This window comes from Amblyomma mixtum, chromosome 5 (genome assembly GCF_055824585.1).
Source record: "Amblyomma mixtum isolate Tamu chromosome 5, ASM5582458v1, whole genome shotgun sequence".
NCBI lineage: Eukaryota > Metazoa > Arthropoda > Arachnida > Ixodida > Ixodidae > Amblyomma > Amblyomma mixtum.
In genome coordinates this window covers 17,577,037-17,604,419 of record NC_143016.1, presented here as the reverse complement: position 1 = coordinate 17,604,419, position 27,383 = coordinate 17,577,037, and the positions used below count along the sequence as shown (strand labels likewise).

At 50.1% G+C, this 27,383-nt stretch overlaps 2 protein-coding genes across 2 annotated transcripts; one reads left to right on the top strand and one right to left on the bottom strand.

Moving 5' to 3' along the window:
• The first annotated feature begins 6 nt into the window (after window positions 1–6).
• Window positions 7–3,218, top strand: LOC149341403 (lysM and putative peptidoglycan-binding domain-containing protein 3-like). Its single transcript, XM_089543501.1, has 2 exons — window positions 7–667; window positions 1,373–3,218. The coding sequence occupies exons 1-2, from the start codon at window positions 338–340 to the stop codon at window positions 1,838–1,840; spliced, it is 798 nt and encodes a 265-aa protein (XP_089399627.1). The 5' UTR covers window positions 7–337; the 3' UTR covers window positions 1,841–3,218.
• Window positions 2,721–24,825, bottom strand: LOC149341402 (acidic mammalian chitinase-like). Its single transcript, XM_089543500.1, has 8 exons — window positions 24,605–24,825; window positions 22,658–22,976; window positions 16,066–16,192; window positions 15,432–15,556; window positions 14,515–14,644; window positions 13,785–13,955; window positions 8,964–9,083; window positions 2,721–5,148 (listed from the first exon to the last, which is right to left on the bottom strand). The coding sequence occupies exons 1-8, from the start codon at window positions 24,678–24,680 to the stop codon at window positions 5,014–5,016; spliced, it is 1,203 nt and encodes a 400-aa protein (XP_089399626.1). The 5' UTR covers window positions 24,681–24,825; the 3' UTR covers window positions 2,721–5,013.
• Window positions 24,826–27,383: the final 2,558 nt, after the last annotated feature.

Here is a 27,383-nt window from a genome sequence, read left to right as displayed (position 1 = left end):
TGTCCATGGCCGTTGTCACGTCACGTTGCAAGCGGTTGCAAACGCTGCCAAGCCAATCACAAGCCAGCCGTCTGGACCTACCAGCCACAGCTTCAGTGGAAACCGTAGAACTGTGCGAAGGCTGGTTACCGCGGCGGTCTCTGTTCCGTGTGTTCGTAGCGGCAAAAGATCTATTGCTCGTTTCCCTCCGATCTTGCAATGCTGCCTTTTGATCCACGTTCCCAGTTAATGCTGTGCAGTGTTCGGGTTTCGTGCGCAGTCCGCATGAATACCGTAGCGGGAAGTGAACTTGGGGCACGATGATGGTTGTCATCGCCCTGTTGGCTTTCTCTTTACCATGGTGTCCCTTCCCAAAAGATGGTCATTGACCAAGCCAAATAGCCGTGTTCGCGGCCCGCGCTATCACCGGGGGCGCCTAAGGACTAATTCCGAAGGTGACGAACAACAGGCGTTTATCTTCGCTGACGGAGATGATGTAGCTTCCGATGAGCTCGGTGCCTGGGACGATGCGACCGAACTGAGACTTCGTGGAACTCAAAACGGTTCCAGGGATTCGGGTGACAGGAACAAGCTTGCAGTTCGAAAGGCATCACTGCAGGCAGTGTTTGAACACCGCATCGCTGAAGGTGAAACATTGCAGGGCTTGGCACTCCGCTACGGATGTACGGTAAGCATCGCTTTCTTTTTATTTAACCTTCATTATTTTAGATCGCCTTAAGCTCTTCGCTTTTCTGTCGTGTGAAAATTTGAACTTGGTGTGGCGTGTGGCTGTCGTCTACTGCGGAGCAGCGCTTTCAGTGTGTGCGAAAGTCATTACAAGTGCAGTTGCCGTGGGCCACGCATATGGCAGCCTGCGAGCGAGATCGACATTGAGGTCGGAGCTCGGTGCCACAATATGTCACTGCGTACGAGGTATTTTCTGTAGAGCTGAGTGTCATTTTACTCTGTCATTAACTGATATTTTTAAATCGCAAGCATTAACAAAGTGTTTGCGTGGATTTTTTCCGAGTTCCGTGACCTTTATAAAACTATAAAACCGTGTGGAATTTTTAGTAAAAAAAGAAATAGTGTACGATAAGGGATGCGACTGCCTAGTGCATTACTTCAGAATCTATTTGACATGCATGCAGAAAGAAGCCGATAAGGTATGCTACAGGAAGGATCACTTCAAAATAACTGAGCTCTATTAGAGAAGGATGGCAAGTTATTGGTTTGCGTAATATATTTCCTTCAGTTACCTGTGAGTCAAAATTGCTATTTGCATGTTCTGCCTCATCCCTGCACTTTTACATCAGCCCAACAATCTGCTAAGTGCATCGGCGTAAAGAAATTCTCATTTGTGACATGTCATGGCGCTTTATTTCTGTTCCAGGTTGGTGCCTTGCGGCATCTGAACAACCTTTTGAGTGACCAGGACTTCTTTGCTCTCAATGTGCTCAAGGTACCCGATCGCATCCATGTCGCAACCGGACAGCTGGTTGACACCTGTGCACCCACTGACGACACCATCTCTGTGGCAAGTGATGGCACAGAATCGCCACCGGACAAGGCTATCCGTTACTGGAAAAACCTCGATCATAAAGTGCAGGCAGCATTGCAACAGCAAGGTGCAGGAGATAGTGGCATGCAAATCGACGGACTTGAGGAGGATGGCACCGCTGACAAACACCCACTGCATGCACAGGATGACGTGTCGAGTGGTGCCGACTGCGGCATTGGATGGGGTGGAATAATTGCGATCGTGGTGATTGTTGCTGTGCTCGTGCCATCGTTCTACGTGCTCTACATACTTGTCTACAAGCAGGAAATCCACGATGGAGCAGTGCAGTTGAGAAAGTGAGAGCATTTCAGCATAAGTGTGGATTGGATTTATGAAAGTGACTGTCGCGAAATGTGATGTTGCATTGCTCAAGTTGAAGTGGCTTGTTGTTGCCTGGAGCTGGGTGCTGTTTTTGTTGGTGGGGATGTGCACTGTTCTCTTTTTTTTTGCTGTTTTCTCTCTTTTGCACAACAAGCTACACGTGGTGGCTGCGATACTTACCCAGTGTTTGGTGTGGCTGGACTACGGTCGGAATGATTGGTTTGTGAGAGTTCTGTTTTATGCATTTTGTTTCTTATTTAAAACATTTTAGGAGCCAACACTTGTACAATATGTAGGAACTGTGTTGCCTGCCGGTGCTTTTATTATGCCAACTCTCAGTGTGGTAAAAATCACACAGTTATGTGCCTTCTCTTCAGGAATCCAAAAAGCAGCTAGGCACAGGGTGTACATTTTTTGCAACTATTTTGATATGCCTAAGGAGGCTGGAAGAGGAGCCATTTTGTATGATATGAACTGTTTTGCGCACCTTATAAATAAGACTGCTGTGGAAATATAGTGAGTGGAAATATAGTTGTTGCACTATGTGTATAGAAAGCAGAGCTTAATTATATAGAAAAAATAGGCCTATTTTACGAAGTACATAAATTATAAGCAGGTTAACAGCAACACTGATTTTGTTACACCGTCTGTTCTGAGTGAGCAGTACTGGGGCCATCATACTTGAGGCTGTCACAAATGTTTGTTGAGCGTCTTCCTGTGTCAGCATCTCAAGGGTTACAGCAAACCAAAAAATTCAGCTTTTGACAGAAATGGCGGCCTAACCTAGCAAGCCATGTTGTCAATATGCCTCTGCCTTCTGTGATGTTTTTGCAGTAAAAAGGGAACATTGAAGACAAGGGAAACAAAAGAAAATTGCTTTGTTCCAAAAAGATTGAACAGTGGGTAAATTTTTTCATATGAAAATTCGAGTGGCAGGTATTTCTTGATCTTAAGCTCATAGAATTTTTTTTTCTCTGTAGGAGCACAAGGTAATTGTTTTGAGAGGGAGGGGAGCGCTGGATGGTGCAAGCCCAGCAAGAGTATTGCTAAGAGAATTGGGGGCGGAGAAAGGTGGTGGGTGGGAGGGGGGGGCTCAGGCCTTCTCGGGTACCCTCTTAAATATGTGCCTATCTCAGTGCTTTTGCAGTACTTGCAAGAGTGTGAGAAAAATAGTTCATGAAACTAGTAGAACATTTAGCTGCGTCCGGAACTGTAAAACTAGTATTTTTCTTTAGGTCTGAAAGCACGTTCTGTTTGCTTTTAAAGGAGCTTGAAAATAATAGGTTGAAAAGTGTTCACGCTTTCAGTTCTTTTTTCATTAAGAATAAAGGAATCGTCGCAGTGTCTTCAAAGCTCAGTTTATATGTGAAATCTGTTCTCTGACTGCAACCAAGTAACATGCTGAAAGGTGCTGCTCTCTGCCAAGTCTGCTAGCTTCGTGTGGGTGTGCCAGCAGCAGGAGAAGGCAACGGCTATCACCATCATATGCTGTGTCCCGAGTAACATCGGTTGATGCGGTTACCGCATTAAGCTGTGACTAACACTTTTGAATATGAAAGCTTAGAAAGTAGAAGGCAGCACAACATTGCTTGAGGAGCCAACAGGAGCCAACAGCACAGGTAGACACTGCTGAAAGTGTACAAGCGGGGTGTTAGGTTGAGTACCGATAACTGCTACATAGTAAAGATGACGAATTGATGAGTATGTGCAGCTCTGACTTTCTCTGTGCGGCCGATATTAGCCGCACAGTACCTCATAAATAAAACTGGAAAAAATTTGTTTGCAGTGTAATATATCATCTTTATATTGTCCACTTCGGGGTTCTGTTTTAAAAGGTTGCACAGGCTTGAAAAAATATCAATTCAGACCTCAAGTGCTATGATTTTTGGCAGCTAAAAAAATTAACTGAGGGCTTTCAAGACCTTCGAAGAGACCATATGGCACCTTTTCCAAGCATTGCGCTTCAGTGAAATTCAGGAATTTGTGTATACATTAGAAAACAAGTTGGTTCCTGGTGGTACTGGGGTTTGAACGCAACACCTTGCATATGAGGCATATGCTGTGCTACTGGGCCACTAGTTTGGTTTTGTTTGCATCTGTTACTAGAGTACAACTCAAATTTCGTGTTGCTATCATTTATGCTGAGCCCTTCTACAGAAAACAGCAATTCAGGAGAGTGCTTAGTGCAATAGGGCATTCCACGGGGTCTCGTGGTACCAGGCACAACACACGTGCACATCGTAGGCATAGTGGCATGTTTTGAAGCCAAAGCTTCACTACGGCATCTTGGGCTTCAATTGTGAACCGTGCAAATTTGACCTTCACCTGAGTTGGAGGTCAAACAATGAAAAAGAGAAAAGGAAATTGAATCAATATCCATGACTGGGAGTCGAACCCGCGGCTGTGCGAACAGATCTCCTTTAAAGGCCGCTCAGCGAAACCACTAGGCTATCGTCGCAGCCAACACGCCTCGTGTTCAACTGCACCACACTCTCCACTGTGCATTGGAGAGCATCGTCTTCATCAACTTCCATATGCTCTGCGGTGAGCGGCACTGCCTGCTCACCGTCGTCTTCTACGTAGCACAAATCCATGCTTTCGCTCCAATTCGAATGTAGAAAACATTCTCTGTATTTTTCGAGTTAGTGCTCCGCAGATGTGTGCAGAAAGGAAATATTTGATTGGTTGTTAACACATTGGCAATAGATGAGTTATGTCTGCACTTGTTACAAATGAACCGCTTGGGATAGCAAAAGGTTTCTTGTTGAAGTAGTTGCGAAAAATTATCCACCGGTGCTGCAATGGCATTCATATACCCTCATTATTTCAGTATATGCTGGCGAGTGAAAGATAAAAAGAAAAAAAAAACTGCATTTGTAGTGAAGTGATTTCGCTATGACAAGACAAGTAGCAGGTTTTAACTTCACACAGACGTGACTGGAAATTCGTCTCCATGCGTTGTTTTCGTTTCCGACGCGATGGTAGTCCACGAGCTTTCCCATCGATGACTGACGCGAGCGCCGCTGTGTAAAGCCACTCTCCAGATGGTCAACGTGCTCTTTACTCCCCGCGCACCTGCGTGCATCTGCGGTCGTCACTGCGTCGAGAGAGCAACGTTGCCACATGTGTTCTCGCACAAGCGCCCAGCCAGATCATGAGGTCTGGAGCATGTTGCGGATCATGGTATGGATGGGAAACGAGCCGCGACCGCACACATTGTTGGCATCGTCGTAGTTGAGCGCAAAGGTCATTACACCTCCAAATCCGCGGGCCATGGTCCATACAACCTGCGACGCAGGAAAAAACAGTGTTAAAGGCCGGCTATGTCACACGTGCAGTAGCTTGAACGCAAAGGCGAAAGTCAGGGTCGAGGGAAAAAAGGTCCGCTTTGCTCTGTTCAGCGCAAGTTTTTTGCCGAAAGGTTATACAGAAAACTATTAGATATGAGCTTACCAGCTTAGCGCATAATCAGCGAAGGCTGAGGGCATTAGCGGCCGCGAGGTCTGGAGTGAGTGGAGTGGCCCAGTCACCCTTTCTAAATAAAGTTTTTCACCACCAGGCCCATTTTGAGATTTCACAGGCGACTGTCCAATAGGGGATATTCAAAATTCCGCAAGTGCGCTTTCCCACATAACTATGTTGCCCCAAACAATATGGCCGACTTCGCTATAAAGGAACTACGTTTGCTGCAGGACAGGCGCTAAAGGTGTGGATAGAATGTAAGAAACGTATTTTCGAAGAATCAAACAAAAAAACCAGTCTTTCTTGCTTTGTTTCAGCTGGAAACGCATGGTCAGCCATCTTGTTTGGGACAACATTGTTATGCGGGAAAGCGCACTTGCGAAATTTTGAATATCCCCTATTGGCCGTGTCATAGGCCCGTGTTGGCGTCTTTACGCTCACGTGCATACTCGGCCTTCTTCCGTTTGCGGTCTTCGGTCCGATCTCGTTCCGGGTGTAGCGCCCGGCGACGCTATAAAGCGCAGGCGCTGCGATCGGCGTTCCCGCGACAGAAGAAAATAAAGAACGACAGCGCGTGCTCGGAGCGCACGCCCGGCACGCGCAGTCCGGAACTAGAAGCCTGCCACGCTGGTCGTCTCTGTCTGGTGCTCCGCTGCGACCCCGCAAAAACCTCAACAGTGGTGACCTGGCGAACCGTGCCTTCTATCGCAGCGGCTTTCCAGCATGGCGTACTGGCAGCACCCAAGTTTCGACCCGCCGCTCCCGGCGTTCCGGCCTGCAGGCGTCGGCGGGTGGTTCGCCCAACTGGAGGCTGCGATGTACCTGAACGGCATCACCATCCAGCCGTTCAAACACAAAGTCCTTTGTGACATCCTCCCGGCCGACCTCCTGCGTCGGCTCACCTACTCTGCTTTCGGCGGCCGGCCATACGATGAGCTGCGTGCGGCCGTCTTGGCGTACTTCGGCGCCTACTACGTTCCGCCGCCGCTCTACGACGCAGCGGACCCGTTTTCGCCGCCGCCAGCCTCTGGCCCTGCACCGGCCTCGCTCGCGCCCACGCAGCCTTCATCAGAACCCGGCCCGCCTCAGCAGCCCCTCGCCGCCTCGCCGCCACTCCCGTCCAGCGTCTCCAGCCCGGCTGTCTCTCTCGACGCCACACCAGGTGGGATCCGCACGAGCTTCGCCTCGCGTCCTTCTCCCACTACTATCCGACCCCCGTCTCTGGCTCTGCCTCTTTGCGCTTCAGTGGCGTTGTCGCCAGAGCTCCTCCAGCCAAAGACGACTCTGCGGCAGCAGCCGTGCCGAGGCTTCCGGCATCTCCATCTACCTCGTCACCACCGCCAACAGCGCTGCAGGCCTCTGCTGTGCGGTTGAAGCCGCCGCCCGCTGATGCTAAAGAGCCCTCGACCACGACCAAGCCTGCTTGTCACACTCCCAGCCCCTCAGAAGGTCCGCAGAGCACTAATCGTCATCAGGAGCAGGGTGAGAAGGCCAACCCGGTGACAGCAGTAACAGGCATGGCGGTTGCCACCAGCCCCACTTTGCCTGAAAAGGTTCCTGACCCGGTGTCAGCGCTTTCTCTCAAGCCCGACCAGTCCACTGATGTGGGCCCTTCTTGCTCCCCGCCGGTGTTTGCATCTTCAAAGCAGCTTGACACCGCTAGCTGGGCCGCCACCTCATGCCCATTCCCGGTGAGCCCATCTGTCCTTCCTATCGCGAGACGCGCCTGCAAGCCCCATCAGAGCCCTGTCGCTCACAATGCGCAACCCGCACCGCTTACCATGGCTCTCTGGGCATCTGCCAGCTTCGCAAGTGACTCTGCCTCCGCGACAGACGACACAGCCACCGAAGGTGGTGGCCTGCTTGCGGCATGGACGCGTTTGGGCGGGCCCCATCCAGCACTGCCTGTGGTCGGAGCACCAGCGCATCCCGTTCCTTTCGATGCTCATGTGCCGGACTTCTGCCCTATTTCTCCAACTAGTGCTACCTGTATCGAGTCGGCCATGGCTTTCCCGCCAGATGGCAGCCGCCCGTTGCTCACTCCGCCTACGCCTGCCTTGAAGTTGCTTCGCCGCCTCGAGCACCCTCTGCCACACCCTCTGGGGCAACGCACTGCAAACGCTCGCAAGACTGGCCGCCGGTGTATCTTCAGGCTATCCTCGAGCGCACTGTCAGCCCTACCAGTTGCCGTCAATACTTGTTTCCGGCCATCCCGTCGACGTTTCCTGGGTGACTTTTCATGTCAGCTGCCGCTGTCATCACCATCCCCTTTCTGCATCCCTCGCCCGTTGCGAAGCAGCCAGGCTCGTCCACCTGAGCCTGTGCACTCCACCCGACAGCTCTTCCCGGCCCCCGACATGAACTTACCGGACCTTGTAGCGACCCCGTGGGGACACTGTTACTCCAGCTGCCTGCTTGCCTGCCGTGCCTACTCCATCTCTGCCCCGTCGGCGCGCATATTTCGACGTTCCGTCTAGGCGGGGGGCCCTGTAGCGCCCGGCGACGCTATAAAGCGCAGGCGCTGCGATCGGCGTTCCCGCGACAGAAGAAAATAAAGAACGACAGCGCGTGCTCGGAGCGCACGCCCGGCACGCGCAGTCCGGAACTAGTAGCCTGCCACGCTGGTCGTCTCTGTCTGGTGCTCCGCTGCGACCCCGCTAATACTTCAACACGGGCACACTTCACGGACACCGGGGCCCGCTTGCACGAAGCAAATAGTCGAGTTCCCACTGTTGTCTTATTCGCAGTCTAAACCCTTCGTTGGTTTTGAAGAAAGGAAATGCGCATAACTGGCTTCCCGGGTGGGTACCTCAATCGCACTTTGAGGTACGTGGTGGTGGTGTCCACCTAACGCTCGTAAGGCGTTATAAGGCTGCTGTTCTACCCTCTAAATTACTTGTACTGAATGACTTGTACAAGGCTATTACAGCTTTGGCTGCAGAAAGGGGAGTTCATGCAACGCAGTTTACAACAAACAAAGTAACTCGACACACGTGAACACTTCAGTATGTTGCTCGGACGCCGCTAGTGGCGCTAGATGAGGTATGCCCTCATGTACAGAACTTAATCTGAATGTTTTCGCCCGAAGGATCGTTCGTGATTGGCCGAGTCGATCTTACGAGAAAGGCTTCGCTAATCTGGCATATCCTGGAAGAGTACGAAAGTTTGCATGAGCGGTGAGATGACGAGCTTGTTGCAACGTTTCATAAAGGCCATGAATATTTAATTTAGGGGCAGGATTCGTAAAGCAGTTCATTCGGGTGGCACCTAAATGTTTTATTAATTATTCTGCGCTGGGACCAATACCCCACTCGCGGGCTTATGCACTTTTACATGCACGCGAACGCCATTCAAAAGTAAACGTCGATCGTAAGGCGGGACATTGATTCCACTCCACGGACGGAGTGACCGTGCACTGTCAACATAAAGGAGTAAAAAGGGAGTAAACTCCTCAAGCGTTATAAAAGGGTGTGCGCTAGAGGGCAGCTTACTCCCATATAGGTGCATTAGTGTTTAGAGTGTCGCATAAACTGATGCAAATGGTAATATTCGACACTAAAACTAACTATGGACGAACTGCGCTGCTACACGGTCCCGTCGACAACTTGGGAAACCTGCCGACTGTGCCCGACCGTTTTACCTTGGAGCGGATGCTGGCGACGTCGTCGTAACCGACCCAGGTGCGGTTCTGGTAGGCGTACGGCACCTGGCTCTCGTCGTCAAACACAGACGTCGCACCCCCCTTCAGAAACTGGCAGACCTGCGTGTGGAAATGAGGTCGCAGTTTTTCTCCTGGTTGAACTTTTGAACGTTTCTGTTGGGAGTGAACCGCCTGCAGCTGCATGCACCTTTGAAATAAAAAAGAGCGGAGCAATGTAGGAAACCAACTACGACGGTTGAACTTAATTTTTATTTGTTTTGTCTGTTCAAGCAAGTTGTTCAGCACTGCTGTCGACTTTTTTTTCATTTACCCCAGTAAACAGTACACCATCTTGAATAATATAAACACGGAGATAACAGCGCGTGTCGTATATGCGCCATGGCAGGATTGCAACCTCCTGCCTCGAAAATGTCACCGTGTAACACAACCGCCTAAAAAGAAATAAATGTGCAAAATTGGTTTCGGCTGGCTTGGTTTATGACGTTTAACGCCCCAAAGCGGCACAGGCTATGAGAGACGCCGTAGTGGAGCGATCTGGATAATTTCGACCACCTCGGGTTCTTTAACGTGCACTGATATCGCACAGTACACGGGCCTCTAGAATTTCGCCTCCATCGAAATGCGACCGGCCGCCGCGGCCGGGATCGAACCCGCGTCCTTCGGGTCAGCAGCCGAGCGCCATAACCACCGAGCCACCGCGGCGGCTTAGGCCAAGTTAAATTACTTACGTTACATTACGTTGCTGTTAAGCGCGCGCTTCTGAACATGCTTTTAAAATCAGATGTCATAGCACAAAGCCGCAAAAGACATGGCAGTGAGGATCAGGTCAAGTGACAGGTGGCGATCAGCTAGAGAGAGATTTCTCATCCTACAACCTCTCCTCCAAGGGCTCTTCACACCTCGACCACCTCTTAAACGTTAAAGGAAAACTCCTGTTATGATGTTCGATTGCAGTCGTTCTTGGGTTGAGTATATGGTTGGTTAGTGAATATTTACATGGTAAATCAACACTGTGGTCTGTGAGGCACCTGGGGCACAGTGAACTTTAATTCGACGTGCATGAGGTGCTCGAGCGTGCTCGTGCACAAATACGTCCCTACTCAAATATACCTAGTCGGTGAATTGCAGCCCGTATAATTGCTTCTTTCTACTGCGTACAACTCGGGCGCTCTGCACACGATTGGCGAACGTAGCACAAGAATGGAAACAATCAAGAGATATCATCATCAGCGTGTAATAACTCCTTCATCGAAACCGAGGTCTGGGCCGTCGCCAACGCCGCGGCAACAAAAAGCTAGAACAGCGGAAAAAAAAGGTAATACGAAGGATAAACCACATGAGCGGTTTAGCTCAATGAGAGGCTTAACTAGACAGAAAGAAAAATAAAGAAAATCAGCTCCTTTCGTCTGCTAAGAATCAATGGTGATAACAGCGTAAGGACAAGTATGTAGCTGTATCACGATCATATGCCTGTTCTTTCTACTGACGCCCACGAATTTTGTTCCCTATCTTGCTACTGGCCTCAGGGTTGTGTTGAAGCAATATGAAACACGTGTAAACAAGAGCAGTGTACAAAGGTGGTCAGACTTCTACGTGACAAGTGCTAACCAAGAGCGAGTCTCAATCGCAGGACGTCGACCTGAAAGCGTTGGTCGGAACAGTTTAGCCCCAGAGTAAAATTACACCGGGAGTAAAATGAGCAGTAGGTCTCCGATTTGTCTCTGTCGCTGCCAGCCTGGCGTTTCCGCGGCGGAGAACGCAGCACCGTTCCTCGAAGCACGAGCCACTTGCTTCACGACGATTTCTTTGCTATAGCTGTGTGCTGTACGAAGAAACAACAGGTATATTTCCATTAATTTTACCTTTTTCGCACCGTTCTCCTTCCGTCTTTATCTCCCAAATTCCCTTCTCCACGCAGAGTAGCACGCCAGCGATTTTTAAACGATGGCTAAGTTCTCTTCTTTTTCATTAAAAGGTTTATGTCTCTCTCTCACAAGCACTACGCCCTGCTTTCTTCTTTTTTATTTGCGACCGCGCCACGCAGCTCTCAAGGTAAAATTATTTGACCGCCCTGTCAAAATCATTGTAGTCGCCATCGTCTTGTCATTAGCCGACTTGAGACTGCATAAGAGGCCGAATGTGTTCTATCGATGACCTCCAATTGACCTTTATTTGTCGCGAGACGTCATTCTAGCAAACTGCCTATAAACTGGCCACTGCTGTTTTGAACTCTGGAGCACAATTTGTCCATGGTGCGAAAACGCCAGCAAGGAGAAATCTAAAGCTATTCTCTTTGCCGCCATGGAATAAATTTACTCTGCTAATAATATCGTTCAAGCAAACGGACCAAGGTTACTATTATGTTTCCCTCTGCAGTGGTGGCAGACAAAACGAATACGGTAAGCTTCTGAGGACCTTAAAGCTTCATGCTGGTAACAGCGTCGTCAATTTTACCTTTTTTGCACGTATTTGCTTCCTAAAAAAAAAGTAGCTTTGGAGTTAGAGTGATTTCTGGTCAGAGTCGAATACACCACATCTACTACGGGACCGCGTTCGAGTAATATCGTCTGATTGCTTATGACCTGTATATATAAAACTTGAACCACGCCCGTTTCACCCCTTATCATTTTCTTTGCTCCTTTTGCGTACAGGTCGTAACTTATTTCGAAGCAAACTTCAAACACACAAGTGTGTCGTACAGCGGCCGTGGCTCGAATTCTTGCTTTACCAGCTTTTCTCTGCCGTCACGTTTTCTGTGAATAGGCGCTGTAGTGCAGTCCGCAGTTTGAAGCACCCGGCGCAACATGGAGTACTGCACAAAAATGCCAGTGGCTTAGCTCAGCTAGGCCAGGATATACTTAGCGAAAGCAGTTTCGTCTAATGACATTTCGGTAGCTACGTCGCATTTCGGCTGGCGAAGCGAGCGGAGGCGAGCGCAACGACGAGGCAAGCGGTGTGACGTCATACCAAACGGTGGCGGCGACTTCGAGGTGAGGCGCGCGGTGTGACCTCATGCCAGATGGCGCGGCGAGCGCGCGGCCTTCGCCAGCTGCAGCGGTTGCAACTGCTCAAGGTCGGTCTCAGTGCCTCCTCGCCACGGCGAAATCACAAGTTTTGTGGCCAATGTAGCTTTCGCTGCAAAACTTTATCATACGCGGCGGTGGCTTTTACTGAGCCGGAGTACCTGGGCTCGAACCCGGCCGCGGCGACCGCGTTTCCATGGTGGCGAAACGCAAAATGCGCCCGTGTGCTGTGCTATGTCAGTGCGATTCCCAGGTGGTCGAAATTATTCAACGCCAGCTAAGCTACACCAGTGGTAACCTACACACTATACTCTCCGCAGTGCCCACACTGTGGAGAGGTAGCTAACCTCTACCACATGGTGTGGGCATGCCAATTTAATCCCTTAGTTGACCCCATTCCAAACCCCACAGAGGAGCAGTGGGAGGCTATTCTACTCAGCAGCACTGGCTGGTGGGGAGGGCCAGCGCAGCAGCAGCAGCCAGTGGACTACCGGACTAGGCGGCCCACCCACACGTTCTGAGAATACTGAACAAATAAAGATGTTTTTCAATCAATCAATCAATCAATCAATCAATCAATCAATCAATCAATCAATCAATCAATCAATTATCCGGAGCCCTCCACTACGGCGCCTCTAGCTCGCGGCGCGGTTAGGGTGTCCGCCGAGATATGTGGGACAGTTACTGCGTCATTTCCTTCCCTCAAAACCAATTTTTCATACACCTAAATACGAAAGTGTGTATAACGCGAAGTATAAGGAACTACTGCTACCTTTCACTAATAAATAGCAAACTATCCTGTTTTCACGCAATAAGCTGTATTCACTTTGAGGCAGTAAGACTGAATATAAGGAGAGGGCTGAAAAGAAAAGGACACCCAAGCGATCATACGTGCGTTGCGAGCAGATAAAAACTACGGACGTGACGCCTGTCCGGGAGCGGTAAGGCCAGGCTGACGAGGCCGGTTAGCTGGGTTAGGCGCCCCGGTCACGTTCGCTAAGCGTCCAAATTGGCCAGACTCAGGCGCGCGCGGTTCCAGCAATGGCAGCGAAGGACTCTGCATGTTGTCCGTCGCGCCATGTACGCAAGAACAAGAATTCAACAAACGAGCGGTTGGTCCCAATCACCTTCCACACGTAGGTGCTTCGGTTGAACTCCAGTTTTTCATTTGAGCAGGCGTTTCTTCCAGGCCTGACGTGCGCGCTGTCGGTAAGCAATCACCACAAAAAGTGAATGCGTGCAGACTGTACAGGCAGGCACGTGAGCCGGGATCAAAGGGTGCGGACGCTTTCCGTGCGCTATACGCGGAAATGCTCTGGCTCATCCTGGGCCTCATCTCTGTGCATTGCACAAATACGATGCGAAAAGACGAGGACAGCGTGAAAAGGACACAGAAACAGAGCGCTTCGCGTTTGTTTTATTCATTCATTGTTGGGAGATATAAATTGCTGCACACGAGGGAAGACGAAGAGAGCCAAGCTGCACATCTGAATGGAGTTCTTGCCTGTGTGCCTTTTATTCTGTCCTCTCCTCGGTTTGCGCCGTAAGTTACTCGCCACGCAAACCCAGTTTCAGGATGCATCCTGAAGGCAACAGGGGAACCTGCCAATCACGTGCTATCTAGCTGTCGCTCTGGCCCTGCGACCTTCAGGCATGCCTATACCAAAGCCATTACAAACCAACCAGTGGTAGGACCTCTAAAGGTAAACCACAGAGGGATGTTATGGAAGATTGATAAAGGCGGATACCATGGTCAAAGAAAGTCGTCACAGCGTACCCATACGTAGTCGACGGAGCCGTCGCCTCCCGGCCCTGTGCCCGTGGCCGGGGCATCGAAGCCGTGCGACTCGGGCCTCAGCAGCGTGAAGGTGCGCCCGTACACTGCCAGTCCCACGTTCAGCCTTGAGCGGTCGGCGCCCCGCTGCACCCAGTACTCGGCGGACCAGGCCTGCGAAGGGGAGGACAGTGAAGGTTTGATTACCATTAGGTCGAGTGCACAGCCACATAGGCAGCAAGCTATAGAGGGATGAGCAGAGAGGCTTGATCAACTCGCCCAACTTTCCACCTTACTACTTGATCAAGAGATCTAGATGCATGTGAAAACAGGTGCGGTCGGCTTCGCTTGACGGTCTCTCATCTTGAAACAGTTGCAGAACGAATGCGCAGGAAAATAATGTAAGCGCACAGACACTGTGGTGCCCTGTTCCTTATGTTGTGCTTGTCTGCCTTTGGCATACCTTGCAAGATCTGTTATGTGGTTGCTCTATTTATTTTTTTTTGTAAATATCGAATTAACACATTTGCCCCAAGGCGGCACGCTGTGCCACCAGTGTCGACGACTACACTTACAAAACTCGCAGTTTCGTTGTCCATTGGCCAACGGCTTTATGCTGTGAACATGTTGCTTTCAGTCATGTTCTGGCCGATGTCCAAATTGTTTTCATTTTCTCGGGTCATGTCCAATAAAAATCAAACAGTTTCACATAGAACTGGAGAGTCCAACTTACCACATGAAGGGTAGCGAAAATGCTCTTCTCCACATTGCGCTTTAAGAGGGGGCTGTTGTGCCCAGTGAACGGCAGATAGGGCTGGTACATGTGGTAGTCATAGGACATAAGATTGATAAAATCGGTGTACCTGCATTAAAGAAAACAAACCAACCATGAAAGGCCTAGCGCTCGATAACAGAACAGAATTTTTGCGCGGAGTGGAACAGATTGTCTCTTGACCAAGTGTGCTGTACCAATATAAAAGTTTGTTCTTTTATAATTTGTAACCCCCTTTTTCCTCCTGCTATCAAGCCCTTGGGAAACGCGGTGCATTTCTGAATAAATAATAAAGAACACTGTTTCGGTGACTGCGAAACAAGGACCGTCAAAATTGAACAACCATTAAAAACAGGACCGTCAAATTGAACAACCATTAAAAACAATCTGGAACATATGCGACAGTGCTTTTCTTTGTCGTGGCCATCCGACCTTAATGAAGGCAAAGTTCTGCTAGCGCGAATGCCGTAAGCATGATATGTCGGAATTGGAGACACGCGGGGTTGAACGAAACAAACAAAAAAATAACAGGCAGTCAGCCGTTGACGACCAAAAGGGCGATGTGACTGAAGTACATTTGGGAAAGCGTCAAGTAAAATATATGCGCAAATGAAGAATGCAGGCAAGCGAGGCGAATGTTCTTCTCACCTTTTTCAGTCACCTTTGGAGATTAAACCAGCTAAACTCAGTGTGGGCTGTATATTGTGTGCGCTGCTTTACTATTGAGCTGCTGTGCCATCTTTCCCCTTCTTCACTTCCTTCGACTTAAGCAAAGGAGCTCCACCAACGACAACTATTGCGTTCAGCCCCTACCAGTAGTGACTGCCGATTTATCACTCGTATAATCCGCGGTATTTCCCTTTGATGGAAAAGCTTACCGCGAGACGACGCTGGCGTCGTAACCATCGTTTATGAGCTCCGCGGTGCCCGGCACAGCTACTGACAGCAGAAGTTCGTTCCGGCGAGTCGTTCTTGACTCGATCCTGAAGGCATCGCGGGCTTCCTGAAAAACACAATCTTTGTTGAGAGCGCAAAAATTTTACAGCGTTTACGCTTGTGCAACTTTCAAAATTCAGCGAAAGCTAGGTGAACGTCGATAAGGAAAAATTTCTGCCCGTTTCACCCTTTCCTAAATCGCTGTCTTCCAATACCACCTAGTACTGGCCAGTACCACCGAGCGGTGCTTTTGGCCATGACCGTACACCATGGCCGTACACCATGCCCGTACTATGGTGGCTATAGCCGCACACTTTCAATTTTTGCAGCATGCAGCTAGGCTATCGAAGGTTGCGCGGAGTTCCGTTTTACACCCCACGCAACTTGACGCAACTCGGGTTCGGGTTCTCGAAATGCCACTTTGGTTTGGCTCTTGACGCCATTTCTACTGCTCGCAAATAGTTTACAAGGGCGTGCTTCTGAAGACTGGAAGTTAAGAACTATCGTACACAGACTCGGCCGTGAGCGTGTAATAGAAAAATCAAGCCGAGCTTCGGGCTTAACAGCGAGGCTCACCTTGAGAAAAAGGCCGAAGTTCGTCCGGTCCTGTTCTGGAGGAGCGCCCTGACCCGGAAATTCCCAGTCTATATCCAGGCCGTCAAACCCGTGTTGCCGGAGTAGCTCTACGGCGGAGTCCAGAAATCTGTTGGAGAAAATGTTCACCGTGAGTGCACGGGCAGCAAGCTCTGCGAAAGCGCCCGATGGCGGCGGTCGCTGTGGTTGTTACATGCCCGGCAACCGTTTTCCGGAGCTCGACACGATACGCTTGTCTCGTGGGGGAGGTGGTTGGGTCAAGAGTGCAGCTTCATCTCGGTTTAGGGTGTCTCAGCGCGGTGTGTGCGATTACAGACGCGTTAAATTCCATTCTGTTGAGCCGAAAGGCGATGCGGTGACTGCAGTGGGGAGGTATACAGACCCCTGTCAGCGGCATTGCTGCGTCTGTTGTCAGTGGCAATGTGATGCTCCCTATTGTCACTCGCTGGGAGCTAACAAAAAATAAAAAAAAGGACAGCACCTCTCGGTCCAGCGCCAGATCGAATTACTGGGTACGGAAATACTAAGGCTGCCCCAACTTTTTCATTAGTAAGAAACGCGTCATGAAATGCTACCTTCCCGAGGGTTATACTTTTTTCCCCACCAACAGGCTTCTATAGCGTCTACATTAGAATCGACAGCGTACGCACTTCTGCACTTCTCAAACGCGCTGCTTGGCGGGTAAGCACAGTTTAAAAACGCTGATTATGTACACAACAATTTCAGCACCATTGTCGTGGGCAGTAGACGCCTGTCAGTGCGTAAGTTCAATTAGACGCTCGCTTTGGCCAAGCCGTGTAAACACCCCTTTACGAAATGCAAGTTTAGGCTAGTTGGTAGCATTTATTTCTAAACGATCAACGGGGCAAAACAACAACAACGGGGGTGCGGCACAAGAAAGCATACAGTCGAAATACCCGATATGCTTTAGTTTGTGCAGTGTGCGTTGTGCCCTTGTCAGGCACCGTTCATTGTTCCCACATTATGCAGTGCTCACAACTTGTTTGCGTGCGCTATCGTGTGCAAGTATGCCTGACTGCGTCACTCTGTTTGTCGTCCCCCCAGCTCGGAATAAAAACGCTGACTTCGAGCGGGGCGCTCGTTTACAAACATCAATACTGTTGCCCTTCCCGCTTCCTCATCCGGCTCGCTTGTCTTTCTCTCTGGCTCTGCGCTCGCGTTACGAGATTGACGTGCAGTTTATAGACTGAGGGCCCTTTGGCATGTCATTCGTGTCTGCGGCGCACATGTGGAAACACTCCACTGCTGTCGCGCTCGCAGAGAAGGCACTTGGTCAAGCGTCACGTGGTTTGACAGTCGCGTACACCGCAGGGAGTCGGCGAGCGTGTTCCTGCTGCGATTTCGCTGAGGAAAGCGAGAAAAAAGAAAGGAAAACGTGTTTTTAAACTTACGGCATCGGCGACGATGGAGAGGAATTCCTGTCGGGTGCGCCTTCCATACCCATCTTCCCTTACGCTCGCTACAAACACGTCTTGGCTTCGAACACGCATCAAGTGCAGCTTTCATGGACACCATTTTTAATTGCCAGGAAACTGTGGACTATTGTAATACACTGTTATGGACATGTTATGGGAATGACGTGGCTTTCTGATGCGTAGCGAAATCTTGCTTTTAAAGTCTGTCCTGTGCTAGCGCTAATTAAGTAGTTAAAACTGCCATTGAAAACCAATTGGATACGTTTTTGACAATAAGCAGCAGAAAGCTATACAAACGTGCGGAGGGGGGATCTGCGGATATATTGATTGCTATGGTGAAATCTTATGATATGCAAAAAAATTGCGTTCATAAACAACATTCCGTTGAAAAAAAAATGCGCTTGTACATAATTTCTGGCTATACGTACCCTTGGGAACGGCTACGCGCACGAAATCTCGGGCCTTACACCTGCGTTATTAAAAACTGCGCAGAAGACACGACAGAGTCTAGGAATGGACGAGTTGCTCCAAACTTTTTTTGACCTGTTACTACACTGAACGCAGCTATAAATTGGACGGTTTACGTGGCTTCACTGGGATCTGCAATCGAATCGAGTTATCTTCGAGATCGAAGTTGGAATTGGAATATCAGGCACGAAAACGAAATGTCAGATCAGTGCCGAAAACGCCCAAGAAAAAGTCCTCGCCAACGAGTCGCAGACTGCATATGTTACTCGACAGTACTGAGAACAATGAACAATGCGAGAAAGCGCTTGTGAAATAATGGCTTTAAAATACTGTGAACACAATGTGAACTCAGAAAAGAGGATGAAAAAAAAAAAACCAGTCGTCTCTCTTCTTCGATTCATGTTCGCTGAGATTTCATAGCACAACTGCACAGAGATTATCTACGTGCTTGCTTACAAAAGTGACGCGCATCAAAATTTTCTGCCGCGTCGCCAAAATCCCTCTTGCGTGAGAACTCTGTTTTTCCCACCAGCAGCTATATACCATTTCGAAACTGCACGGCAGGAAGCGTCCATGTTCAGGCCCGCTAGCACAAGTACAGAGCGCATGCTGTCTGCTTTCTCTGCGACAGCACATACTCAGAGCTGAGGCTTTTTGGACCATGCCGCGAAACAGGAAATACATAAGCGGTTGGAAGCCAGAGATACCTGCGTGCTCTCTATCTCAGGCTGTTTCCGCGCTGACCTACAAGACTGAACTTGTGCGTTGTACTCGTAAGCATGTGCTTTGGCGTATGCAAGAGATGGCGGTATTCATTGTGGGATATACAAATATCCTTCATCGCCCCCGCGCCGAGTCACGAGACGAGAGCGCGCGCCGCAAGGAATGGGGAGAGGGGGGCACCCGGCCACTCTCCGCACTCACAGCTCGGACGTGACGTCACGCCTACGCTCTGACGTCTTAGGGACGGGGTGAACGATTCCTCTTGAAGGTAACCGGTGGCCGAAGGGGGGTGCAATATCGTAGGGGTTTAAGGAGAGCTCGCGCGGGAACAAGGGCTCTCAAGCTGTCTCTCTCGCCGCGGTGCTACTGCCGCTCTGCCCCGCCGACCCCGCTTCCTGCCCGCGCCTCCCCGGACTATCCAACGCCGGTCGACGACGACTTGGTAAGCTGCTGAACCATATATTATCGGATAGAACATTCTTCCGCAGTGTGCTTTGCCTTGCGCTAGGTTAATAAACGGTTTCCTAGCGTACTCTGTTCGTTGCCTACTTCGTCCGAACCCGCCGTGGCTGTGACTTTGCGCCACGGGTTGGGGACACGAGAACGCCCGCGCATAGCTGGCACGGAAGCTCGCCTTCCTGGCCGGCTGCACGCGAGTGACCCCATATCATATATGAATGACACACGCGGCGGCCCGATTAACCCAACAGAAACGCTGGTTACGTGGCTACCGAGGAGGATTATGATGTTGTGGCTCACGAAGAGAATGCTGCGGTAGCGGTTTTATTAAAAAGAAACAAAAACGAAAGAAAAAAAAGTGGCTGCCGGCTGCGGCAACTCCTATCGCCTGTCTTGAGCTCGTGAGCTACAGCCGGCAGAAACAAAAAATACAGGGGAGAAGATAGGGAGGCGAAACGCAGACAGGAGGGATAGCGAGCAAGGATAGGGGAGATGATAATACACAACTACGTAAAAGGTCACACTCCCGCGAAAACATGCGTACTAAGAAAAATAAACAAACAGCGCTCGCGTATCGGTCGCCAGGCACAGATGCGCACCGCACACGAGGGGTCACTGTCTCTCTATACATACTATGTATACAAAATGCCTACACAAGCCACGCGCGTGTCGTGCCCTGTCACTGTGCGTCACGCGCGCGGCACGGTACACATGCATGGGGCACTAATGCAGACTGACGCGTGATTATGGCATAGACAACTCAATGAAGTTTGCCGTGTCGATCACAGTGCCGTAAAACACAGCCTAGTGAGAGGAGCAAATATTATTTAGGAGGACCCGTAGTGCTTGTCCACCCCCTGCCTGCGCTTATGGGCATGAGGTTCTGCGCTCTGGTCTTCGTCGAGAGAACGTATGTTAGGATCATTATCAGCCAAACACGCGCCTGTAGTCGGTCAAAATGTGATCTCGCATTTATCACCACATAAGCGGCTGACGGCGGCGGATGTTAGGCGCGCAGTGGAACAATTACAGCGCGGCCTATAGGTACTGCAGGTTGTCTATATAGGCAATATGCAGGTAACGCAGTGCTGTCGTTCTGCCGTCGCACATAGAGTACTATACCCAATACTGACTCAGAAGCAAGCAGAGAAGGTCCAGTTGGAATGCGTCGCTTCAAGTACGGCACGCGAATCTGAGAGGGGCATCGTATACTATGGAGTCTATACGTACAGCACCGCGATGTCCCCCCTCCCCCCATAAAAAAAAAAAAAAGAAAGAAGGCAGCGACTAGCCTGTACAACTCAGGACCCTATCACCTGCTTGTGTTCTTTCACTAATTGGATCTAGCCGTTTCTAACTGTTCGATGAAAAAGAAAAGTCATGCTTGCCGTCCTGGCAGATGCATGCTTATGCGGAAAAGCAAATTAGCTTCAAGCTTATCACTGCTAAAGCCATCATTGTGAGCTAGAGAAGGAAAGGTAAAAAAAATCGTGGCTAGTTCCTGATGTTAGATCTCAAATTGCACTTGTACTCCATTAAGAGCACCAAACTTTTCAAGAGGATGCATTTTTTACTTGCAAAGATTTATAAAGACGAATTTCTTTCTTCCTTGTATGTGAAGGCTACCTGTGAGAACGTGGTAAACTTAATTTTCCGCCAAATGAGGTCCTAAGCGATATCGCTAATACCGTGATAACGCTCACAGCCGGTTCTGGCGAGGATTACTCAAAAGGCTTTGTTGTAGCACTGACGGCGCGCGCTACGCGGTAACGGCATCAGTATGCGCTATGCTACACGTCACTAGTAGAGACGTTTAGTGACTTTTAGCATAGCACGAACCACTCCCGCTATACCGCGTAGCACGCGTCACCACTGTGATCACCCTCGGGGTGCTAGATGGTGCCAGGTGCCGGTCAGCTGCGCGCACGCCTGAAAGGACAATCAGTGCATGCGCATTTACGCGGTAAGAGGTAGCGGTACACGTTATGCTAAATGTCTCTAACTGGTTGCACGATGCTTTAGTTATGGTATTTCGGCCGGACTTGTAAGCGGAGAACAGTTAACCGGTGGTTCGTTACGGTAACAGAGTGGATTTCAAAGTGAAGCAAAACGTGATTCGGGTGACGACCGAGGGCCAGGTGCGGAGATGAAATTAGGAAATTTGCTGACATAGAGTAGCCGGAGATTGCACAGAGAAAGGCTAACTGGAGATCAGTTAGGAGATGCTTTTGTGCCCCAGTGGACGCAATCTGGCTAATGGTAGTCATTACTGTGGCAGTGTTGTTGCCAGCGTGGTACAGGCAATCTGCAGTACCCAGGTGGCGCTGATATTGTTCCACTGGGCGCCTAAAACCTGCTCCCGTCACTCGCTTGGGCCGCAACAAACGCGTAACCACATTCTAAACCACGAGAGGCACGCGCATGGCTGACGACATTCCTTGCCTGGCTATTCTCGACGCAGCGGCTGACGCACGCCACGTTGGCTTCGACAAAGCGCGAGAGCTCATGCCTATTAGCGCAGGCAGGTGTCTTGGAAAAGCGGTACGGGCAGTGCTTAAAGAAAGGGGGTTCTCGGGGGGGGGGTCTTAGACATCCCCCCCCCCCCCCCCACACACACAAGTACTGGAAAGAAATCTGAGGACCCCCTCCTGTGCTCGAATGTAGGGATGAATCCGGAGCAAGACACCATTTTTTTTTATTCCTCTTGTAAGTGGTGGTCGATGCATTTCTTCTCTACGGAGAAAAATACAATGTGTGCAGCACTACTCAAAGGGTGGAAGAAAAAGGGAAACCCGCGCCCTCACATCACGAGTCAGTCCAGAGTACGCCGTGATCCAGAACTCTCCGCTAACCTCCAAGGCTACACAACAACAAAGAACACACGGGCAGAGCGTAGGGATCGTTTTTTTTTTTTTTCAGGTCTGTGAATTACACTGATCAAAAATGATTTCTACCACAGCGGTGGCCTAGTGGTTAGTGCATCTGCCTTGCATGCGAGAAGTGCGGGGTTCGATCCCCAGTTCCGCCGGGTGCCCACCGGTGATACAACGGGTACAAGCTTTCCCCTGGCCTGGTGCTCGGCTTCTTTAGGGTGAAATGCTTGAGAAATGGGTCTCAGACCCCACCTTGTGCAATGAAAACTACCTTGTGCCATGGCGCTCTTTTGTCAATGCTGTCATTGCGCCTTAAAAATTCATCATCATCATCATCACCGAAAAATTATTTCTCATCTTCGTATAAAGCCATGTGTAAAACAGGCCAGCAGCCGCTTTCTCTATCTCCCTCTTTATTTCACTCTCCACCTTTGCTCGAATCACTACAGACCCGCTTGGATGGTGCCAGACATTAAGCACTGGGTACGGACCACTACGGGTGCGCCAAAAACTGCTTGCTCCTCTCGCTATGCTGTGTGTCACATTGCTGCGATCGAAACGGCAAACGTAAGTAGCGCAGGTTGTCCGGACAAAAGGCAAAGCATCTGCACGCACCTGCGCCTTCGCACTTTGGTTGCGATGACGGCGCTGAAGACTCCGTCTTTGCCTTGGGATCCCAAGGATAGCATCACCTTGAGCGCCGGGTTGGCCAGCTTGAGGGCCACCAGGCGGTCGTAGTCGGAGGCGTCCTCTGGTCGATCCGGCACCAGGCTGCCATTACGCACGACGGCGAACCCGCACAACAGGTGCGTGCACAGGTTCGCCGTCGCGTTGCCCAGGGTCATGGAGGGCGGCAGGGTGAAGTAGCAGACGCGCCTCAGCGGCTGGTGGTCGTGGAACACTGGGATGTGATTGGCCGACGTCCCATGATGTCCTGCCGAGTTGTGAGAAATCGTAGGATGCCCCCTACCATGTAACGTGGGCCGCATCAGGCATGAAGGCCGACGTAGGGCACAAGCTCCTCGTCATCAACCTCTTCCGGACCGTACTCGCATTTACATCTAGGCTGCACGCACTACCATGGGTGCAGCAGCATGTATGATCGTCAACCTTTCCCAAGCCATCATCATACAGACTTCGTGTCCGTTCTCCCCCACCGTCTTCAACTTCACTCTAGAAATCCTGCCAATAGTAGCTGGTCTGCACGATGCAAAGCTGACCCCCCAAACAACTCAGATACACCGTGCATTACCATTCTCAAGCAGCTTTCAGAGCCATTCAAACTGACAGCCTTCCAACTTATCTTCGCGAAGAGATGATGAACGCACTGACCTAACTCTCCGCCACCCCAGTTGGGATTAGATTGGCTCCTGGTTACGCCGGGATTGCAGGTAGCAAGCTGACAGATCAGCGCGCCGGCGAAACTTTACACTAGACACATGTGATCCCCTGGCTATACCCGTCGTCCGGACTGGAGGCCCTTCAATACCGGAAGCAAATCAACATACACAACGACAACCTTCGAGCAAATAAGCAAAACATTCCATCACCCTGCACCGCACTCCCCACCTCGTTTATTAGTCTCTTACGCGAAATTCAGCTTAACATCCGTTACACACCAGCTAGTTCATATGTGTACCGTGATCGGGCCACATCTTCATGTCCCAGCAGCCCAGAACAGCGCGCCAACTTCTCCCACTCTCCACTCTCTCTTTGAATGCCCGTCAGCCATGCAGTCATCACATTACCCCTACCCCCCTCCCAGTTCATAGAGTGCTTGACTCGCCTCGGATCAGCTGCAAGGCGAGCAGGCTTTCGTGCGGCAAGCCTTCTATAAACTTAGCGGCTGACACAAAAGCTGCCAATAAAGTGTTTTTTCTTTCTCTCTCCCTCTCTCATTGCATTTTGTGACGATGACGGTACCCTGCCAACTGGCGCTTAAGCTCGAACTTTTTAGCATCACTTGTTCACATCAAACACACAGTATAGAACATGGCGTATGACGAAGACTGCCCTTTAAAGCCAGACTAAAGCCAGCGTGGTTGCTGTTAGAATGCACATACTTTCTCGGCGGCCTTTGTTTCGTAGCCCTCACTGAATACCATGCTTCTGCGGGTATACATCATCTCAGAAATGACAGAAGCCAAGGTAGCTTTAATATGTATCTACGAGGGCATTTATTTATTAAAAATTAAAAATTTATTGGTAAAAGGCGCAGCTTGAACTCCGGCGCAAAGAGGTCAAGCTGAGCTGAGCCTTTTGCGAATTAAAAAAAAGCTTGATGAATAGTTCTCGTATACAGCTTAATTTGATCGAACAAAATTAATTCCTCTCCTGACTAAATTAATCGAATTATTAATTCATTCAAAGTGAAAAAAAAAAAAACTAAATTCGGTTAACTGCTTCACAAACGTGCTGGTATAGAGGAGCAAGAAACCAAAGATATGCAACGCCGCCTCTGTAAATAGACCACTAAGATTCCATCGCATTGCATATCCCGAACGCTTAAATAGAGGCGCGAAAGAATGAAAGCGCGCAATAAAGGCTCAGTGAAAAGCTCACCCGTACTAGACCTGCCCAAGGCCGACGCCACAGCGAACAAGACCACGGAAACACGTGCGACCAAGCTGAACCCCATGCTGGCGCAGTTTCTCGCGATGAGACTGCTGGCGACGCTCGAAACACGCGGCGTGGTTGCTGGCCTCCCTATCAAGCACGCGACAGAGCACGTTCGCAGCGGTCGGCTCACTGCCTCCCTACTGGTGAGTTCACACCCCCACCGCGGGCGCCTCGCGGACTGGGGCGAGGGTGAGACGATAACAAACCTGTGACGAAACGCGAGCGAATCCGCGACGCTCCTCCTTACTTTTTGCGCGCTTGTTTGTTGCGCGCGCCGCGCCCAACGCCGCCGACGCACGTCCTTGGCTCGGAGAAAACCTTTGGGGGGGGGCATGTGCGGACGTTGCCGATATTCTGTTTGCGCTGCGATCTACCCGCTGTGAGCATCCGCTCTGTGCGCGTCTGGCACTTCCTGGGGTTCATCATCTCGACCGCGTCGGCAGGGTTTCCCTGGAGGCGGAACGCAGACGATGGTTGTGTGCTGTGCGATATCAGTGGACGTTAAAGAGCCCCTGGCGGTCGAAATTAGCCCGGAGAACTCCACTCGGCGCCTCTCTCGCTCTTCCTTCTTTCATTTTCCACTTTATTCCTTCGCACAGGGCGCAGTTGAGGTGTCCCACCGAGAAGTGAGACAGTTACAACGCCTTTATTTGCCTCAAAAACCTATTTTCAGTTTATCATATGCGCCGGTCCCACTTGGAACAACATAACCCTCTGGGAACGTACACTCGGGACACCCCCACTCCTCTGTTCGCAGCATTCTGATTTCTTCGCAAATGAACGCGTGAGTTTCGGTCGCTAAGTACGAAGACACAGACGCTGCTATGACGCCGTTTTCTAGTGCGAAATCACTACTTAACTAGCGATCCTGAAAGAGACGATATTTGTCTGAAGCCTCCCAGATACCTGCAGAGATAGAACAAATATTGCCGCGACTGGGATTCGAGCCGTGGCCTTCACGAACAGATCAGCTTCGCTGGCCACTCCACGAGAGCACTATGCTATCGCCGCAACCGATCACGACTCGTGTTGATCTGCCACACTTACGCGCTGTGCATTGCATGTCGTCGTCTTCATCAGCTTCCATCCGTGTGCAAATTCCGCAGGTGGACCTGAAGCCTCGGAGGCAGTCACGAAAGGAACGGAAAAGCGCATAACTGGCTCCCTGGGTCAGCGGACACATTATTCGCGTTTTAAGCTACGTGACGGTATTGACAGAGAGATGAGCACTGCATGCTTTGGTAGAACGCGGCACTGGAGCAAAACGCGTTGGCGTTGACAACGTTGTTGCAGAAACGCGGCACTTCAGCAATAGCCTGCCGGCGTTCTTTAGGTGAATTGGCAATGGCGTTGAAAAAGTCGGACTCAGCTGATTTAGAAGAAACGAGTAACACGGTTGAGATTTTAAAACTAGCGTGGCATACCCGGGGCGACTCAGTCTGCTCCGAGAGGGATAGCGCGCCTGGACCTTCGCAGCAGCAACAGATTGCGGTGGTGTCCACTTGCAAAAACCTGCTTTCGCACAATATTTTGTGCTTAGCAATGCTAAACCGCCATCATTTTTTTTTTCTTCACGTAGAAGGTGCCTGATGCACCAATATTTGCAAACTCTTTCGAACCTGATCGTCACTGAATAGGGCCGCTTTGCTCAATCATGCCCAAAACGTTTTGCGCGTCTTTCCACTCCCTGTCTCTCCCGCTCAGAGTGCGGCATGCATGCAATCTTACGCGGCTCACAAACGGCGAGAAAACATATGAAGAACTAACAAGAAGGGATCAGTTATTAATTTGACGAGCGCAGGTTTGAAAGTTTGCGAGCCCTACGTATGCTGTCCCTATAGCTCTGCTCTGGTGTCCCTAATGATAGGGGGCTGTGAAAAATGGCGTAGTGGCTTGCATCCATGCTTGCATCGGATCAGATACAACTACATGTATTCAACGTGCCGTTCACACAGACGACCGATGACCTACAAGCGGCTACCACGAAAAAAAAAAAAAAATGGTCTTCAACCATGTCGTGACAGAAGGCAAAGAGGTGAAAGTGAAAGAAGAGATAGAGAAAAAGTGCCGTGTTGGAGGGCTCTGGATAAGTTTCGGCGCAACCACTTCCACGAGAGATATGCGCCTAGGGGCTGTTAGGAAACCACCGTTTTACGGCGCTAGTAATTTGTGGAATATCCGGGGCAACCTAGTAGTCTGGCGAGCAATGAATAGAGATGTGAAGGCCTGAAAAAAATACTGCAATTTTGGAGAAAAAAAACGTTTTTTTCGTTTTTTTCAGATGACAAAAAATGGAAAGAAACATCGAAAATTTCACAGTGCAATTTCAAGGTTTTATGATTACTTGCTTTTAGGTTAGGTTTTTGTTTTTGCTTTGAAAACAATTACAGCGTGCATCGTTGAACGATTGGAGAGCAGTTTGTATCGCCGGTGCCAGGTAGTGCTTTTAAAACGTTCGTGCTGCGAGTACGCAGGTTGAAGGCCAGGTAATATATGAGGTCCAAGCTTGACTTAAAAACACGCTAACTCACGGCTGAAGTAGAACAAAATGGCTGCAAATTCTACAGCGCTACACACACGGCATAAATAACATAGGCTGCTGTGCACATAAGCGGCTTTAGCCAAATACAAGTCCAGCTTCTTGATTTACAACGCAGCAGAGTACAGGACATCCGCAGGAATTTGGTCCAGGACAGAGATCTTCAGCGAAGCACGTGACCCC